This window comes from Zonotrichia albicollis, chromosome 8 (assembly GCF_047830755.1).
Source record: "Zonotrichia albicollis isolate bZonAlb1 chromosome 8, bZonAlb1.hap1, whole genome shotgun sequence".
Classification (NCBI taxonomy): domain Eukaryota; kingdom Metazoa; phylum Chordata; class Aves; order Passeriformes; family Passerellidae; genus Zonotrichia; species Zonotrichia albicollis.
Window position 1 is genome coordinate 6,382,540 of NC_133826.1, and position 17,957 is coordinate 6,400,496.

The 17,957-nt window shown below is 43.5% G+C and overlaps 1 protein-coding gene across 2 annotated transcripts in view; it reads left to right on the forward strand.

Annotated features, from left to right (window-relative positions):
* The window catches only part of RAB3B (RAB3B, member RAS oncogene family), a 52,297-nt gene that overhangs the window by 25,535 nt on the left and 8,805 nt on the right, over positions 1-17,957 (forward strand). For both annotated transcript variants that reach the window (XM_074545802.1, XM_074545803.1), the window contains one exon: positions 16,849-16,967. In XM_074545802.1, the coding sequence (XP_074401903.1) occupies positions 16,849-16,967 (119 nt within the window). The remainder of the gene's footprint in view (positions 1-16,848; positions 16,968-17,957) is intronic.

The following is a 17,957-nucleotide window of genomic DNA, read 5'->3' on the forward strand; positions in this document are numbered from 1 at the left end:
GGTGAAGTTTTTGGATCAGGAAATGGGTAATACTGGTAGCTGTAACAAACCTCAAGCCATTTTTCAAGAAAACTTCTGCTTGGATCAGGAGTTGAATCTAAAAAGTTTCAGAACGAGGTTGTTGACTAGAGATGTGTGAGGTCTAGGAGACCAGCTCAGACCAATGTCTTTGAAATTGGTTTATTAGTTTTCAATTTACTGGAGCCTGTTCAGTTTAGATGTTCGTGTACATGTGGCTTAGGGAGAAAAATCGTAATATCATAGTAGAGGATTTTCAGAGAAGGTGGATTATTGGATGCAACATCTCAAACCTGAGGCTAAATACTTGTGAGCATTCAGTTACAGGTAGGAACCTTGCTGTTGTTTTGTGTGGGTATGAACCAGCCAAGGTATGAAGTGCTGCTCTTTGAAAAGAAGCAGAACACCTTCCTTGATGTATTTATTCCTCCTGCACTCTCAAAAAGTCACATCAACTTATGTAGATTGGGGTCCTGCAAATGCTGAACAAACATGCATCACTCTAAATATACAACTTAAAACAGTGGAGCTGGTTGTTCTACTCTTAGGAATATGGATTGGAATAAAAATCTTTCCAGGTGGTCAGTAAATGAAGCTGGGTCATGTTGCTCTTGTTATGGGAGACTTAGAATCACAGAGCTGGTTAGGTTGGAAAAGACCTCTGAGATGGAGTCCAGCTGTTTACCCAGCACTGCCAAGCCCACCACTAACTAATTTCCTCAGGTGCCACATCCACCTGAGGTCTTTTAAACACCCCCAGGGATGGTGACTCCAACTCTTCTGTGCACAGCCTGTTCCAGTGCCTTACCACCCTTCGGTGAAGATTTCTCAATATTCAATTTAAACCTTTGCTTGTGCAACTTGAAGCTATTTTCCCTTATTCTGTCACTTTTTACCAGGAAACAGAGCCTGATCCCCACCTGGCTACAGCCTCCTTTCAGGGAGTTGTGAGAGTGCACAGGTCCTCCTGAGTCTCCTTTTCTCCAGGCTGAGCACCCCCAGCTCCCTCAGCTGCTCCTCACCTGTGCTCCTTCCCCAGCTCCACTGCTCTTCTCCAGACATGACTGATATCCAAGCCCCAGAGTGATTTCCACCTAGCCAAAAATACCCACTTCATCAAGGAGCTATAAAATCTTATTTATATAAGAACATTAAATGATAATCCACCACATAGTAATTGATAGCAACTGATCTGAGTGACTTATGCAAATAATCACTATAGACACAGCTGCTGCAGGAGAGGAAAAGGAGTGGGATGCTTTACAGCCATCTCTGCATGATGGTTCTCACACAGGACTTGAGTAATCACACTGCCTCTGTGCAGCTACCAAGGTGAGCCATATAAATAACATTTATTTGAGTAAACAGGAGCCTCCTGTATTAAACCTGAGTTGGAGGAGGGGAGCTCTGCTTCTTTTCTCCCTGCTCTGAGGTTCTGCAGTGGGGTCAGACCTTCTGCGTAGGCACAAAACTACTGCTCAGGGAGAAGAAATTCCCAGGTAAGATAAGCACAGTGCCACAAATGTCAGAGCTGCCGTTGCTTTGTCCCAGAGCAGCTCCAAGGTGATCACAGTGCTTGCTGCACTGTTGGCAGCACAGCTGGCAGTACTGCCTGTGAGGCTGCTTTGGGACTCTGCAGTTCTCTCCCCTTCAGGCACTGTGATGTGTGAGGGGAGGAGATGGCGCCCCTGAGAAGCACAAAGTCCCACTGATGTGTGACATGTTGCTCTGTTGCTAAGTGTGGTGTTCTCCTTGGGTACACAACGACACAACCTGGCTTTTCTGCCTTTGCTGTATGCTGTGCAGGAGTGGTTCATGGGATGTGAGCACAGTTGCTAAGATCAGGAAGAGGTTTGCTGGTATTTAATCTGCTCCTGTCAAGCAGCAGGATGGTATCTCCTCCTGGATGTAGCAGATGAGAGCCTTGATGTGTCCATGAGGCAGTTTCTATAGGATATTTGGAATGTATAGCTTGTCAGTTAACACCTGGCTTCATTCAGGTGGGTAAGCAGATGGGCAGTAAAGGCAGATGAACTATACTCTATATATGAACCTGGCAAACCTAATTCTGTGTGGCCAAAACAATCTGTATTTCAATGTAATACCTCCAGTCTGTATTTCAGTATGAATGAATAGCTACCTCCAGGCTGGTGTTTCTTTTCTTTTTGCTCTTTTTCCTTTTCCTTTTTCTCTTATATATTAACTCTTCATTCCTTAATAAGAACACTAACTAGTCCTGGAATGGCTTTGTCATACTGTGTCTATAGATGCCTGTCTCTTACATGCCCCCAAACTTCACCTCTTTGCAAGGACAGTTGGGATAGAAGTTGTTCCATGGCACTGGAAGTGGCCAGAAGTAATCCATGGAATGGGAAGATATTTATGTATCTGTGAGGAAAATCCTTGCTGGCCAAAATCAGTGAAGAGAGAAGTGTTCTGACAAAGACTCAGCAGGACTGGGAAAGGCCTTGGCATGTGCCCTTGTCTCCCCTGCTTCAGCACCCCGTGCTGAGCTTTCTCTCCTCATTTTCTGAGCTGCCCATCCAGCACTGTCCATTGGAGTGACAGGAGCCTGCCCTGTGATTGGCAGGGTTTGTCACTGCTGAGCAAGTGAAGAAATGGAAGAGCAGCTGCTAATCTCAGCTGAGCTCTGACAAACCCAAAAAACCTCAGCTCCTTCAGCAGTGTACCTGGGAGAAAATCTGGATCAGATGCTCTCTCTGAAGTTACACTGGAAAACTGTGCCCAGAAATTATTTCATTTTCAGATTGTGGGAACTAAAATGAGTTATGAATAGCAAGTTGGTGACTCCTGTGAACAAAGAAATTCTGAGAAGTCCTGTGCTGGTTTATTGCAGCTTCCCACACAAGAGGATGAATGAGTTTGCAGCAGGGAAGGTACAGGTCTGTGTTAAAGTATTCAATTTTGTGTTGAAAACACAAAGCTGGAAGGAGCAATAGTATCCTGGTAACTTGTGATCCTAATCTTCCTTACAAGATTGTAAAACTGTTTACCCTGGCAGTATCAAGTTAATATAGCACATTCTTTCTGAATTTCTTGTTTTCCCTTTTATTACAACAATGTGTTTGCAAACTCTCTGGTATTATAAACTGCTGTTTGAAACCTTGTGATCCCATTCAGCAAAACAAAGATGCTAATTAAAAGTATTTTTACTACTGTATCTAGTTGATTTTTTCCTTCATTTATTCATTTTCTTTGTTTTAACAGTCCTATTAACACCTGAGGATTCTGACCTGAGCACAGTCTAATTGGGACACAATGTGAAGCCTGTGATTGTGTTTCTCTTCTCATTAGAATATTTCATTAATTGCATTTTCATCAGTTCCTCCTGGAATCTGAGTATGTTTGCAAAGTGGCTTTTCAGTGACCATGTGGATATAGAGGTGGTGACAACTCTGCTTTTCCAGAGTGTGGATACAGTTCTCAGTGCAGTCTGTGCACTAAAGTTTGCATTACCATGCTGTGCAATTGTCCAATATTCAGATTATGGCACAAGGTGCCAAATAGAGAAGCTCCAAGAGGAGGATGCTGCTGCCTGCTCGAAACCTCTGTCACACAGCATCAAATCCTGACCTGTCTCACCTGCATGAACCAAATGCATCCTTGTCTTTGAATGTCTTAAGCTTTACCAGATTTTTTCATTAATTTGTGGCTGCTGAGTTTGGCCAAACCTCTGGAAGTGACAGAAGAAACTCTGCACAACGATGTAAAAACCAATCAAGCAAAAACCCCAACCACCAAAAAAACCCCAACCCACCAGCAGATGTAGAGGTCTGTGATTACCAAAATAACTAACTGAGCTGTTTTCCTCTTTTAAAAACTTGAATAGTGAAATGGGTACTACAAAGTCCTAGACCTAGTGAGATCAGCCAGAGTTCTTTGGTCTTACTGTGTGACAAGGATAATATCACTTTATCATCTGCAGAGTCTGAGTACCTTGGGAATTGCAGATTTAGAGAGTCATTCAGGCTTGAAGGAGAGACTGCCTGGAGACCTGCTGCTCTCTGTCACAGATGAGCAGACCTGTCCCCTGCCCAGGGAAGCTGCTTGTTTTGCCTTTTTTGAAACAAGCCTTGTAACATCCTGGGATGATTGTTGTGCTTAACCAAATACAGCTCATCTTTCCAACGGTTTATGATCAGCCAGCCTTCCCATCATCTTATTTTGCTCTTCTTTTGGCTCATTTCAGCTTGTCCCTTGTTCCTCAACCATGACATGTTACAAGGTGTCTCCTTCCCTGAAGTGACAGATCCATTCCCTCCAGAAAAGTCCCAGACTATTTCTAGTTTCCTCCCTCCCATTTTCTTTCATGGGCACAGAGATCAACCTCTCTGTTTGCCAGGTGCACTTTGAATATCTGCTGTTTTTCTTCTTTCCACACTAAAATGCCACCTCTTCCCTTTCTGAAGAGCAGAGCGTGGATGTGGCACTGAAGCCAGCGTGGATGTGAGGTGGTTCCTGCAGCTCATGTCAATAAGATGTTTTGAAAGAGGGGGCCTGTGTGGAGGTTGGTTATGTTTACATCTCATTTCAGGAGATAGACTGCAGCTCCCCTGCTCACTAATTAAAAGGAGGTAAACATGTTGCCTGTTCTTATCTAGGAATTTTTATATAACATTTGCTGCCTGTTGATGTAACTGCCCTAATGAATGCAGGGTGATTTGATGTTATCATTAGTGATGTGGAAGGACACTATGAGATTAGAACAGTGTGTTCATTCTCTATCATCTGATACTTATTGCCTGTTTGACTCCAGGAAGAGTCCATAACATGGATGAAACTTTGCTGCATATTTACTTTTGTGCTACTTAATGAAGACAAACTAGAATCCAGGAAATTTTTAGTCACTAAGCATCAGGCAGAAAGAACTGATTAAAAGTTGCAAAGACTCCTTGTTGAGGGTTAGATTTTAGGATTCCATGTGGCTGGAGATGTTGGAAATGTGCTCTGATGTTACCACACAGTTTGCTAAAAAGGCCTGGCTGAGGTTGAGAGTTATGGGAGCTCTCAGTTTGTCCTGGTGGGACAGCGATGAAATATTCTGCTTGCCCTCCAGGCTCCATATGAAGAACTAGCAAAAGAACACATCTAAACAGTTTTAGATATTATTGTGGCTTTCATGGTTTTTCAACTGACTTGGAAGATGTAAAGAAAAGCTGTGGTCAAGGGAAATTACTTCCATTGGGAAAAATAGATGGAGAAAGTAGATCTTGGTGCCATGTGAAGAGAGACTTGTTTTTTCCTTTCAGTTCTTTGTATTAATTTTATTAGTGCTTTAAATGGGGATACATTTTGTTCTCTGCACCCTGTTCTTCTGACAGTGTTGTTTGTGGTATGAGCATAGCAATGAAACAGCAACTGCTCCCTGAAGGAGCAGGAATCACTCTCCTCTGCAGAACAGGCAGGGACTGTCACTGCCTGGATCTTGGCATAAAGCATCAGGGTAAGCTCCAGACAGCCAACACCAAAGCTTCCCCTGCTGCTCTGAGGCCTCCAAAATGGTGTTGAGTTATAATTCTTTGATGTCAGAATAAGGCAAAATAGCAGCAGGCAGAAAGCGCATTTAATTCAATTGTAGTTTCATAAAGTTTTGAAGCAGTTATGCTGTTGCTGAAGTTCATGTCCCCTTTAGTGAAAATGTCTTTTGCTCACTGGCAGGTCTAATTCTGCTCACTTATGCTTTGCTCCAAAGTTTGCTTTTGCACTTTCATTCCAGAAAAGTGATTTGGGCAGGGGTGGGACAAAAACAAAGTCCTGAGAGCCCTTTCTCTATCTCAGTCACAGTAAATAACGTGTGCTGCTCCAAACATCAACTTGTTGCACCTTCTCCAGACACATCACTCAGCTGCACATGAAAGCAGAGCACAGTCTGCCCAGAGGTTCCTGCTTGCTAGGGAGGCTGCTTTCATTTGATAAATATTTCAGTGTGTGTTTTTCCCAGTGTAACACTAGTAATTCACTTCTAAGCTGGGAAGTGTTTCCAGAAGTGCGAGGTAATGGAGTGTAGATCAGCTCCCTTTGCTGAGCTGAGCCAGGGGCCCAGAGAGTCTGATTTCAATTTTCTGCTGGCAGAGGGCCTGGGTGATTTAGGAAGCAGCATAATGCATGAACTTGTGCTTGTATTGTGCCTGATACTATGATTGCTTCAATTACAGATTGGTTGATAGACCTTTGCTTGCTTGGGGTAATGCTGTGCAGTTTCCCTGTTTTATGAAGCTGTATTAATATAAAATTGCTAGAATATAGTGAAGACTGATGCCCCCATGTTTTTGTTGATCTGTAAAGCATTGTACACATTTAATGTTCTGTACAAATATGATCTCATGCTGTCTCTGTTGCTTATAGACTTTTTATTAGCTTTAAATAAGACAGTTTAGAGTTGTCATTAACAGCATTTTTACAGACTCCTTTCCTTGGGCTGAGGTTTGTGTTTTGAGAAATAGATCACATGGAAAAAGCTATGTCTCGTGTTCCTCTTATCTAGACATTTAATCTCATTTGAGAGAAATCAGGACCCTGCATATGCAGGATTCTTTGCTGAGGTCACTGGATGCAGACAGGACCTTACAATTCTTCAGGACTTATTTTATATCAATCCCCCAATTTGGGCTGAGCTGAGTGGTCCTGTTAGGTAAAAGCAGCTTGGGAGCCTGCCCAAAGCCCCACTGGTGTGCATGGCTGGGGACAGGTGAACCTGGAGGCATGAGCAGCACATGGCATTTTTATAATGCCAGCACCACGTTTTCTTCAGCTGGGAAATCTGCTGTCGTTTTCCTGTGTCTTTCTGAAAAGGTGAGCATGAAGATGTGCTTCCATCAGGAAGGTTTGAGCCCCTCAGGCCCTTGATGTGTCCACTGGCCAAAGGCAGTTTGGGGCTTAGCAAGAGCAGGGAGGTGGTGATGGATTGATGAGGAAAAATAAAACAGTAAAAACAGCAAAACATCACATGTGTGTGTTGAGGAATATTTGCTCATGGCTCTCTTTCCAAATGGAAAAGAGAAAGGAGCATCACCCCAAGGGTGGGTGAACTTAAAACAGCGCTCAAAAGAACCTCCCACCTAGAAAAGCATCAGCTGTAACCATTTCTGCCCCGAGGAGCTTCCTGGCTGCCTTGGGAGCCACCTGCAGCTGCTGCACAACAGAATTTTTCTTTCAGCATCTTCTCTGTGTGGTTATAATAGAAAGCATCACGGTAAATGGTAGAAGATTATTTTCTTTGTCTTGTGCTATTACTGAGCATCATCACCCGTGTGCTGTTGTGGCTGACAAAGCACTTCAATTCTAAGCTTCTATTTTAAGATGCTTAGGACTACTCCAAAATAGCTGTTGTTTAGCTGAAAGTCTTCCTTTATATTCTTAGCAGAGATGTGGGTTTACTTGGAGAGTTTCAAATTCCATTTGATTTTTTTTTTACATTTATTGTGAATTTAAACATGTCACCAATATATCAAATCTATTTATTACATTGCTTTTCAAAGTATGTGCACATTTCTGTCAAACAAAAACACATGAGAGAGAGGAATCTATGTTTTGTTAATTCTATCATTTAGAAAATGTATTTCAAACTCCACTGAAGTAAGATATGTACTTTTTTATTTTCCTTTTTGTTTACCTTCTGGTTTATGTGGTTCAGATTGCTCTTGGGTTTTGTTGTCTTTAAGCTTTCACTCTACCTTCTTGAGTGCTAGAACCTTCTTTATATTTTTGTTTAATGCTCACCTGAATAGAGGAGTGGATCTTTTTTCCTCATCTAGGAGGTAATAATTGAAAAATTGCCTAATCTACTCTAAATTTCCACCAAATAATGAAAAATTATATACTAGGATTTTAAAGACCTTAAAAGAATATTATATTTTCTTTTTATTGGCATGTTGTTTTTAATATAAATTAAGCTTTGTTATCTTATTTTTGCCTTGCTGCTGCCCTTCAAATTAAAGCACACATTTTAGACTCATGGTTGTAATTCAATTTGGTATTTTAATCTCAAAAATATCATGGACAGCTTCCCAGAATTTCTGAGCACTTTATCTTAGAATTGACCCTCTTGACATAATATCTCTGGGGGATTCTTGTGAAGTCTATGGCTTGGATTTAGTCTTAATCCACTCCTAAATGAGATGAAATCTTCCCTGGATAAGAAGAATCAACCCTTGGAGGGATGCTCCTAGCAGAGTACCAAGTTTTTTTTTACAGCTGGGACTTGCAACAGGTATTTCAGCACAAAGACCTTGATTTCCCTAAATAAGTGCTGTGGTGGTGTTCACAGGAGTCCCAGGACAAATGAAGAGATGAGAATCTTGACTCTGTGATTCAGAAGGCTGATTTATTATTTTATGATATATATTATATAAAAACAAAATTATATATTAAATAGGATATATATGATATCCTTTCTACTAAAAGAATAGAAGAAAGGATTTCATCAGAAGACTAGCAAGGAAAGGAAAGGAATGATAATAAAATCTTGTGACTGCTCACAGCCTCGACACAGGTGGCTGTCATTGGTCATCAAGTAAAAACAATTTCACATGCTGTGTAGACAGTTCTCCAAATCACATTCTAAAGCAGCAAAACATGGAGAAGCTGAAGCTGGTGTGCATGGCTGGGAACAGGTGAACCTGGAGGCCTTTTCTCCTGAGAAGCTGAAGCTTTCTCCTGAGAAAAGATCCTAACGAAAGGATTTTTCATAAAATATGTCTGTGACAAATTGCTTTGTAAATGAGTTAAGGAAGGGCTTGCCCAGGGCTGGGCACACACGTGGGTACCACTGCCATGTCCATCTGTGGGTACCACTGCCATGTCCATCCTCGGGTACCACAGCAATGTCCATCCCTGGGTACTGCTGCGATGTCCATCTGTCACAGGCATCTTCTCATTAAAATCCTTTCTTAGGATTTTTCCTGCTGAAGCTGAGAGGTTTCAGCAACAAATGTAAACAATGGTTATCTGCTGCTGTGGAATGCAACAGGTGGATCCGTGATTGTTCTCCTGTGGATGTTGGGATTTACTGACCACTCATGGAAGAGCTGGGTCTCCCTCTCTGCCAGGACGCAGATCTTTGTTATTCATTCTTTTCTATTCTTAGCTTAGCTAGCCCTCTGAGAACTTTTCTCTCTGTTTCTTTTTTGTATAGTCATAATGTTATATATATATGTAATATATAACATATATATTACATATAATAAGCCTTCTGAACATAGATTCAACATTCTTGTCTCTCTCTCATCCTGAAACCCTTGTGACCACCGTCACATCCATCCCCAGGTACCGCTGCAAGGATGTCTATCCCTGGGTACTGGTGCAGTGTCCATCCCTGGGTACCATGGCCGTGTCCATCCCTGGGTACCACAGCACTGTCCATCCCCGGGTACTGGTGCAGTGTCCATCCCTGGGTACCATGGCCATCTCCATCCCTGGGTATCGCGGCACTGTCCATCCCCGGGTACCATGGCCATATCCATCCCTGGGTATCACAGCACTGTCCATCCCCGGGTACCACAGCACTGTCCATCTCCGGGTACCATGGCCATGTCCATCCCCGGGTACCACAGCACTGTCCATCCCCGGATACCATGGCCATGTCCATCCCTGGGTACCATGGCCATGTCCGTCCCCGGGTACCATGGCCATGTCCATCCCCAGGTACCACGGCACTGTCCATCCCTGGGTACCATGGCCATGTCCATCCCTGGGTATCACAGCACTGTCCATCCCTAGGTACCACGGCACTGTCCATCCCTGGGTACCATGGCCATGTCCATCCCCAGGTACCATGGCCATGTCCATCCCTGGGTATCACAGCACTGTCCATCCCCGGGTACCATGGCCATGTCCATCCCCGGGTATCACAGCACTGTCCATCCCCGGGTACCATGGCCATGTCCATCCCTGGGAATTGTGGCACTGTCCATCCCTGGGTACCATGGCCATGTCCATCCCTGGGTATCGCAGCACTGTCCATCCCCGGGTACCACGGCACTGTCCATCCCCACAGCCAGACGGCTCCGCAGAGCCCCGGCGCTGCCCCTGCCGTGCTGGTTTCCATGGCACTGCATCCAGCAGGAACGGGCTCCGGGCGCTCTGCCTGGGGCTCCTTTGGCTGCTCTGCTGTGGGGATTTGCTCCGTTCGCCTGTGAGTGCTGGAGGGGAGGCAGCCCCACAGCACTGTGGTGCTCATTCCCTTCGCAGCTCCTTGTTCCTTCCGAGATCGGAGAGCCAGGGGGTGGATCCAGGCGGATTTGTGCGGCACATCGCTGCCTCCTCACAGGCTGTGCACTTGTGCTTTTGGCAGCCGATTCTCCCTTAGCGCGGAGCTGAGCCCACCCGCTGGGCCCGGGGCTGCAGCACATCAATCCCTCACCCTGCAGGACACGTTGGGATGTCCAGCCTGGCTCCTGCTCGGGAGTGAGTGCTGCTTCTGAAGTGCTCCAGCTGTGATTAATTTAGCAGCTTCTCAACAGCAGCTAATTAATAATGCTTATGGTGGCTAACCCTGCTCAGACAGCTGTGTGCTGTACAGCTGTTCTTAACAGAATTAAGAGATGTATGTGGGAAAACTAAAAAGATCTAGCAAAACTGGCAGCATATTCCGTAATAATATGGGATCTCAGCCTCTTAGATGTTTTTGGTTTGGTTTTTTTTTAAATATCAGCGATGGTTTTATCACTTGTCCACAGTGGATGGGGCTTTCAAATGTGCCTCTTGAACTTTGCTGTTTATTTGGAGCTAAAGAAATGGGATTTGAAGTAGGCAAGTGGTGTGCATGCTACAGATTTTTATCACTGCCATTTCTTTATTTTTCTTTCAAGGTAGCTGGATCAGAAAGAATCAACAATATGAGACTGATCTTCATGTTAGTTCCTAGTAATAAAAAATAAAGACTTTTAAATTCTATGAGATTTAAGAAATGTGCCCAATGAACTTAAGCTTTGTGTATATCTCTCTATGTGATTTCACTTTTGCAGTCACTGTCTTTTAAACACTTTAACAGAAAAACTCAGAAAAATGATGAGAAGAGCAGATAAGGTTCTTAGGCAAGTCAGTCCTGTTCCAGTCCTCCTCACCCTCTGACAGACCAGCTGATGCTATCTTCACTACAATCCCAAGGCACCTGGGAAAATGGAAATAACATTTTTAACATCTTAGCAGGTCATGAGCAGCAGTGTCACTCACAGTATCTTGGCCTGATTCCAGTGTGGGAATTACATTCTGCTGAGCAAATGCATCCTGTTGCATTTCCAGTGATTGACTTTTTGTATTATATGGTGTGGAGTTGCTGAGAAAAGTTAAAAAAGCAGGGGCTTCCCTACTGCCAGAGATATTTAAATGGTGGATTAGGTCAATCTACAGCAGCTTTTCCTGCTTGTCCCTAAGGTTATTTTACAAAAGTACTTTGAAAAGTAAGTGCAGTGCCTCACCTGAAGAGATACTCAGCCACAGGGAACAATTTCAAAAGCCTCTGTATTGGGCATGACCGAGGCATTGATGAGTGGTGAGCTCTTGCACTAAAAGTCTCTTTCCAAAAAATTTCCTCCTCTCCATTGTGAGCAGTTAGTGTGGGAATGTTAGAGAGAACAGGGTGGTAGAACTTTCTGTACAGGGTGAATAAAATAGGATAGGAAAAGGGAAGTTCCTACGACTGGTAAGTACTGAAATGATACAAGACTGCTGGTTTTACTGCTTCTAAAGAGTAGTAGTGAAGGTAGCCATAATGGGGAAATGTTTGAAAAGCACTTAGCAAAGGTAGAGATTTTTTTCAAAAAAGGCATGGGTTTTGTGTTGGGTCTTATTCACATCAGAAATGTTTTCCTGCATGTTGCTGAAATGAAATTTCTCTCAAGGCAGCTGAATGGGTCTGAGTAGGTTCCAGTGGCTCTTGGGCAGTGGGAGCACTCAATAACAAGAGAGGAAAAAAAAAGCCTAATATGATCTGTTGAACTGGAGCATTTTGATGAGAGCTGAGTTCTGGAGGAACCAGGTGTTATTTTGCTCCTGGCAGCAATTGAATCTTCACAGGTTTTTCATGACATCACATCTTTTCCATGTCTTAACCAGTGACTCATCCTGCTTGCCTGTTTGTTCCTATTTCTGGCTGCCAGCAGGAAATGCTAAGCTTAATGTTAACATTCTCTTATTAATGACACATTAAGTCTAGCCTGCCCAAGGTCCTTCTCTCTTGTGGTGGGTGGGTGGTTTTTTCCCCCATTCCCAAGGTGACTTTTGCTTATCTGATTCTTGTGGCTTCCACCCCAAAGTCTACTTTTGTAAAGGAGGTGTGTGTCTGTGTGTGATATAACATCCCCCTATAAACCACGGGGCTGGGACGTGGATTATCCTGTCTCCAAGGCTGACCAAACCCCAAACAAGGTGCAGAATGCCACAGTGTGTTACAATGTGACATTTAACAGCAGGGAAGAAGTCTTTCCCTCACCAGGTGTGATTGAGCCCCAGATGGTGGTGGGTGCTGGTTATTGGGGAGGATGCAGCCTCTGTTCTGACTCTGAGCAGCCTAAGGAAGGATCATGCCAAATACATGCAGACTGTAGATGTTGCCAATAGCTGGACAATAAGCAACTCTCATCCTTGCATGAATTCTTGCATGAATGAACTCTCATTCTTCTCTAAAAAACAAAAACCCATGGAAATCACACAATAATCCTTTAAAAAAATGGAAATGTTTATTTCCTTAGAGGCTATTTGTCACATACACTGCTAGAAAAGTCAGAGTGCTAAGGGGATTAAATTCAGTACAGATTAGATGTTTCAGTGACATTTTATTTGTGGCTGGAAATCTTGACTAGAAGAGGGATGGTTCGGAATCAGGGATTGTGGGTTTTCAGACCTGCAGCAAAGAGCATCTGTCATTATTTAAAAACTCAAATATGTTTTCTGTGTTAGTACCTTGTTTCTGCTGAGACAGCCAAGTAAATTTAAGAAAAGCTGTTTGTACTCCTATTGTGAATGTTTGCGTGATGGATCTCGAGACTAGAGGGCATCTGCACACAATGCAAATGCATTTAGGTCTTTTTCTTCTCTGATAAATACTGAATTTTGATTGCTCATTAATGCAAAACCTTCACATTTTTGTTTCAAGCTCCCCACTAATGGTCCTGTGGGTGTTTTTAATTGTTTGCCTAAAGCACAGGCACACATGTAAGCTGCAGAAGAGCAGAGCTGGGAGCACCCTGGTGTAAATACATCTCCCAGAGACCCTCCCGTGCCTGCTCCCAGCCAGGCTCTCTGGTTCCTCCTCAGGGACAGCCCAGCAGCTTTCTGGATGCTGGGGGCTCAGGCTCTTCCACCCAGGCATTTGGCTAGACTGTTAATTAGTGCTGCATCACCTTTCTGCTGATCCCTGCCTGTGCCTCGTGTACTTGTCTCCTAATGAGTTTGTGGTCTACCTGGAAATCTTGGAAACAACTTGGCGGGGTGGGGAGCAATTTCTGTCAGTTGATTTTTCCTTCATTAGATAAACAACTTGAACTTAAAAACCTGAAATGACTAATTACCTCTCAGTTTTAAATGGAGAGAAGGACAACTGTTGTAATTGCTGAAGAAAGCGAGCTCAGATTTTGCAGTTTGTTTTATTTTATTTATGCTGAGGCATCTGTGTCTTTGGGGAGGGTTGTGCACCTGAGCTCTCACAGGGTGAGTCAAGAAAATTAAGCCAGTTTATTGCTGTCTAAGAAGCTAATGTAACCTGAGGAAAAAAGTAATTTCAGGGTGATCCTACTGCAATTCAGGTGCAGTTGGAGAGATGCCACCATAAAGCTGTGAGGGGAGATGACGTGCTCTGTACCTGTACAGTAAAACAGAGTGAGGAACCATCAGTGACTCAGGAGGAGATGAATCACATCTCTGCATTGTAGCACATGGCTACCAGGGCATGGGTATGAGCAATCTTTGTATACCATGGGATACAGGATGCATTTCCCTCACACACACTCCCTCTGATAATCTGAGAAGGCAGGCACACAAGAAGTATATTTAGGGAATATGCAGCTTGTCTTTCTAATGATTTAAGTGCACTGCTCACATAGGACAGGTTATGACTGAGCAAACTCATCCCTTGGGGTTCTGTACCTCCTGCAGCCCCATCTCTCACTAATGTATAAATTGGGGCTCATCCCCACTCACAGGGGGATCACAGACAGAATTCTGAAATCAGCAAATCAGATTTGCTAAATTCCAGAGTTTTCAGGCAATAGCACAATTTGGCTTTTTCAGCCCAATTCCTCCCTGAGCTGAAGCACTGAGGGGGTATCAGGACAGATTTTGGGAGTCACCCTGTGTGTCCCTTGAGGCTGCTTCCCAGGACAGCCTGGATGTGTCCCCAGAGCTGAGTCCTTGCTCTGAGCCATTGTCAAATTTAATTTCTTTCCAAATTATTCTGCATGTAACTTGACAATGTGTTTTGCAGTCACTTTCTGCCTAGTCACAGCCTCATGCCCTAAGCCAGAGTGGGCACTGCTTAAACACAGAGGAGAAAATAGCAGATGAGATTTGGAAGGCAGATGAACCTGAGTGCAGGTATCAAACAATAATGCTGTCAGCATGAGATGTGGAGAAACCTGACTTCTATGGATTTGTTTGGTTTGTTGTTTGCAGGATCTCTGAAATTGCTGATACTGATTTAGGGCCTTCTCCTAATGAGGCACAAGCCTCTCTATTGTGAATCCTTTGGTATTTGGAAAAGATACTCATTGCACTTCAGCTTTTTTTCACAGCTAAGGTATGCTTAAGGTCTCTCTTCACCTTACCAACTACTTTTTGTGACAAATATGAAAACATTTGAACACATTTTCCTTCAGGCAAATTTGATCAAGAGTGCCTATGTGGAGACTGATGTTTTAATAAACTTCATGTCTTTAGGAAATCAGGCTAAAATAAACTATCATCTCTCTGAACAAAAGAACAGTGCTATTACTGCTGAGACCTTCCTTGCTTGAAGAAATATAGTTAGGATCTACTTGTCATGGCTGGTTTAGCTGTTCAGCACTAAGGGGGATGTGGTGTCAGTGAACATGAGAGTGCTCTGTGATGGATTTATCACTGGCAGGAAAAGAAATGGTCATTTAGGATGCAGGGTGGAGCCCACCTCATTCTGATATTCCCACCTCTGACCTGTTGCCAGGAGGGAACACAACAATTCCTCAGCCACTGTGCAATGGTTCATCGTGATCAGCCAACGGACTGCCCTGTACTGAAATAAATGCACAAGTTTAAGGGAAAAATCACATCTTTTCCCAGACATCTGGTGGAGAAAGAGCAAGATTCCTGCTGCACAGCCTCTCCACTGGGAAATTCAATGTGTTACAGCTGTGGATGGTCTCACAGTAGTGCAGTAGCAGAGCCTTTTAAGCAAGCTGTAGGGAGCTTATTTACAAGTGCTGTCCTGCAGGGAGGCTCTGTGATGTTCTGGTGCAGAACAACAGGCAGCCCCAGACTGGCTGCTGAGTGTTCTGCAAGGGCCAGCACTGTCTCCTGCATGCAGCAAAAACAAAGCTGCATGGATGGCTGTGATGGGCAGGATGATTTTAGAGCTGAGTTTCCCCCCACTGTCTCCTGGGGCTGTGGTGATGTGCTGTGCCTGATCTCTACTCCTGCAAGAGTGCTCTATGTGGATTTATTTTACTCTTCCAACTAGTTACATGGTTGTAAAGTCCTTTTGGGTCTTTTTACTTAGAGCTTTAATCCCATTTTAAACCAGTGGCAGCAGTGCTTTATTCAGTGTGGGTTTTGGGGGACTGAAGGATGGTTCATTTTAGAACTAACCCATCACAGTAACTATAAGTTGACACCTCATACTGAGCACTCAGTTTGAAGGCAAAGCCTTTTGCCTCCCTGCAGGTGTTTCACAGAGCTGCCATTTGCCCAAAGAAGGATGAAATGTGTTCAAAAGACCTTCAGGGTGAGAGACACAATCAGCACATGACTTCTCTCCTTGGTTCAGAAGGCAGGTCTGGAGGGAATGGATTGGGCTGTAGGACTGCAGTTCTGGTGTAGAAATATTCCTTAGTTTAAAAATAAGCTTGCAAAATGTAAAGGAAAAGTGCTACTGGCGTCCAACAGATGGTAGTTGACATGTTTTCTAGCTGTCACAAGTCTTTCAGAATTCTTCTGTTGCATATGCCAGAGTTCACCTTTGTGCTGCCCAGCTGAACACAGAAATGACAACTGCAGGTGGAGGAGCTCTGCAGGAACTCTGGGGGTAAACAGAATTAAGATGAACCAACAGAACAGGATTAATAGATCTCATATTAGTATGTGCACCTCAGACTCTGTGATTAGGATATTCCACATTAATTTCACTTTCTAGAATAATGTTGGTTGCATCGAATCTTTAATTTTTGTGTCTAACCTGAGGCAAGAAAGGGAGTCACCCCCAGCATCTTCCTCAAGGACATTTCCCTGACCGTGACACTGAATTGCAACATGTGAATGTTTTCTGCCTGGAACAGTCCTGGACTGGTTATTTTGCCTCTGCTTTGAAGTGTCAGTTTTCAGTGAACTCTGCTAACATTTTATTATTGCATTGCAGCTGAGGCAGAGAAGAGCAATTAAAGGGTTGACATCTTTGGTATTTTTTTAATAGTACATGTGTCAAAATGCATTTAACAAATCATGGTTGATGCAAAAGACTAATTAATGCTAAAATGTAAGTAGAGTTCATTTCAGTTGGGAGCAACTGAGAATTTTAAAATGTAAAATAACAAAGAGTGGTTGTCTTATTTTAGATATAGAACCTAATTACAGCTTTTGCTTCTGAGAACTGAAATCTTAAAGCCTAAATGTTCCTTTCTGTTGCAGGATACAGCTGGACAAGAAAGGTACAGGACCATCACTACAGCCTACTACCGAGGGGCCATGGGCTTTGTGCTCATGTATGATATCACCAGTGAGGACTCCTTCAATGCTGTGCAGGACTGGTAGGAAATACTGAAACACTGTTGGTAATGTTGGGTTTGTTTGGGTTTTGGCCAATTCTCTCCCCACAATTGTTTGTTGAGAACATGAGACATCCCACTCTCCATTGCCATCACCTCCATGCTCTTTCTTCTTCACCTAAATAATTTGATTTATAAACATTCCTTAGAAAAACTTCTACAGCTTCATTTCAATGAAAAGGTCGTAATTCATATATTGTTGCATACTATAGTATTTGTTACTTTTAAAAGTTTCAATTTATTGTGAAGAAATTAATCCTTTCATGCTTTTTTTGAGTTTATAAGATTTCTGGCTACGCTGCTAAAAATAGAGATTAAATTAACAGTGGTTGTTCAGCTCACATCTCAGGAGTTGGGGAAGGGCTGTGTTTCTCCTCAGTAGTGCCCTGTGACTCCACTGAAATGTCTTGCAATCATTGCTGCTGCTTTGCTGGTGCTCATTACTGCAGATAGCAGTGGTCACGGTGCAGAGGAGGGCAGTGCAGTGGTTAATGTGATCTCCTGAGGCAGATTGATTTGCAGGGACCTCAGTGGCCCTCTGGAGCATGTGACATCCTGGCTGTGGCTCTGGCTCCTAGCATCTGGCTCAGCCTGGCTTTCTGAACACCTGTTCTGGATCCCCTAAGCCAGGCTGTGACTCAAAAGCTGGTTTGCTGTTTCAGGTGATTTGTGTTTCCTCCAAAGCTGCCCAGTTTTTGTTATTTCATGAAGGTCACATCCAAGATGCAGTCTCCACCTTCACCCCCCATCCCCACCTCAACACCCAATGATCTGCAGCCCCATCCTGAGCAGCAGCTTGTGGTTGAGGAATAATTTTTTTTTTTTTGTTAGAAACACAAAGCCAAAGGTTTTGCCAAAACCAGTTTCATCCATCAAGTTTTGCTCAGATGAAGCTTTTTCTGCAAGTGTCTGCACAGGGATGTTTTCCATAGGAGTGCAGGCATGTGAGCTGTTCACTAAACTTTAAATATT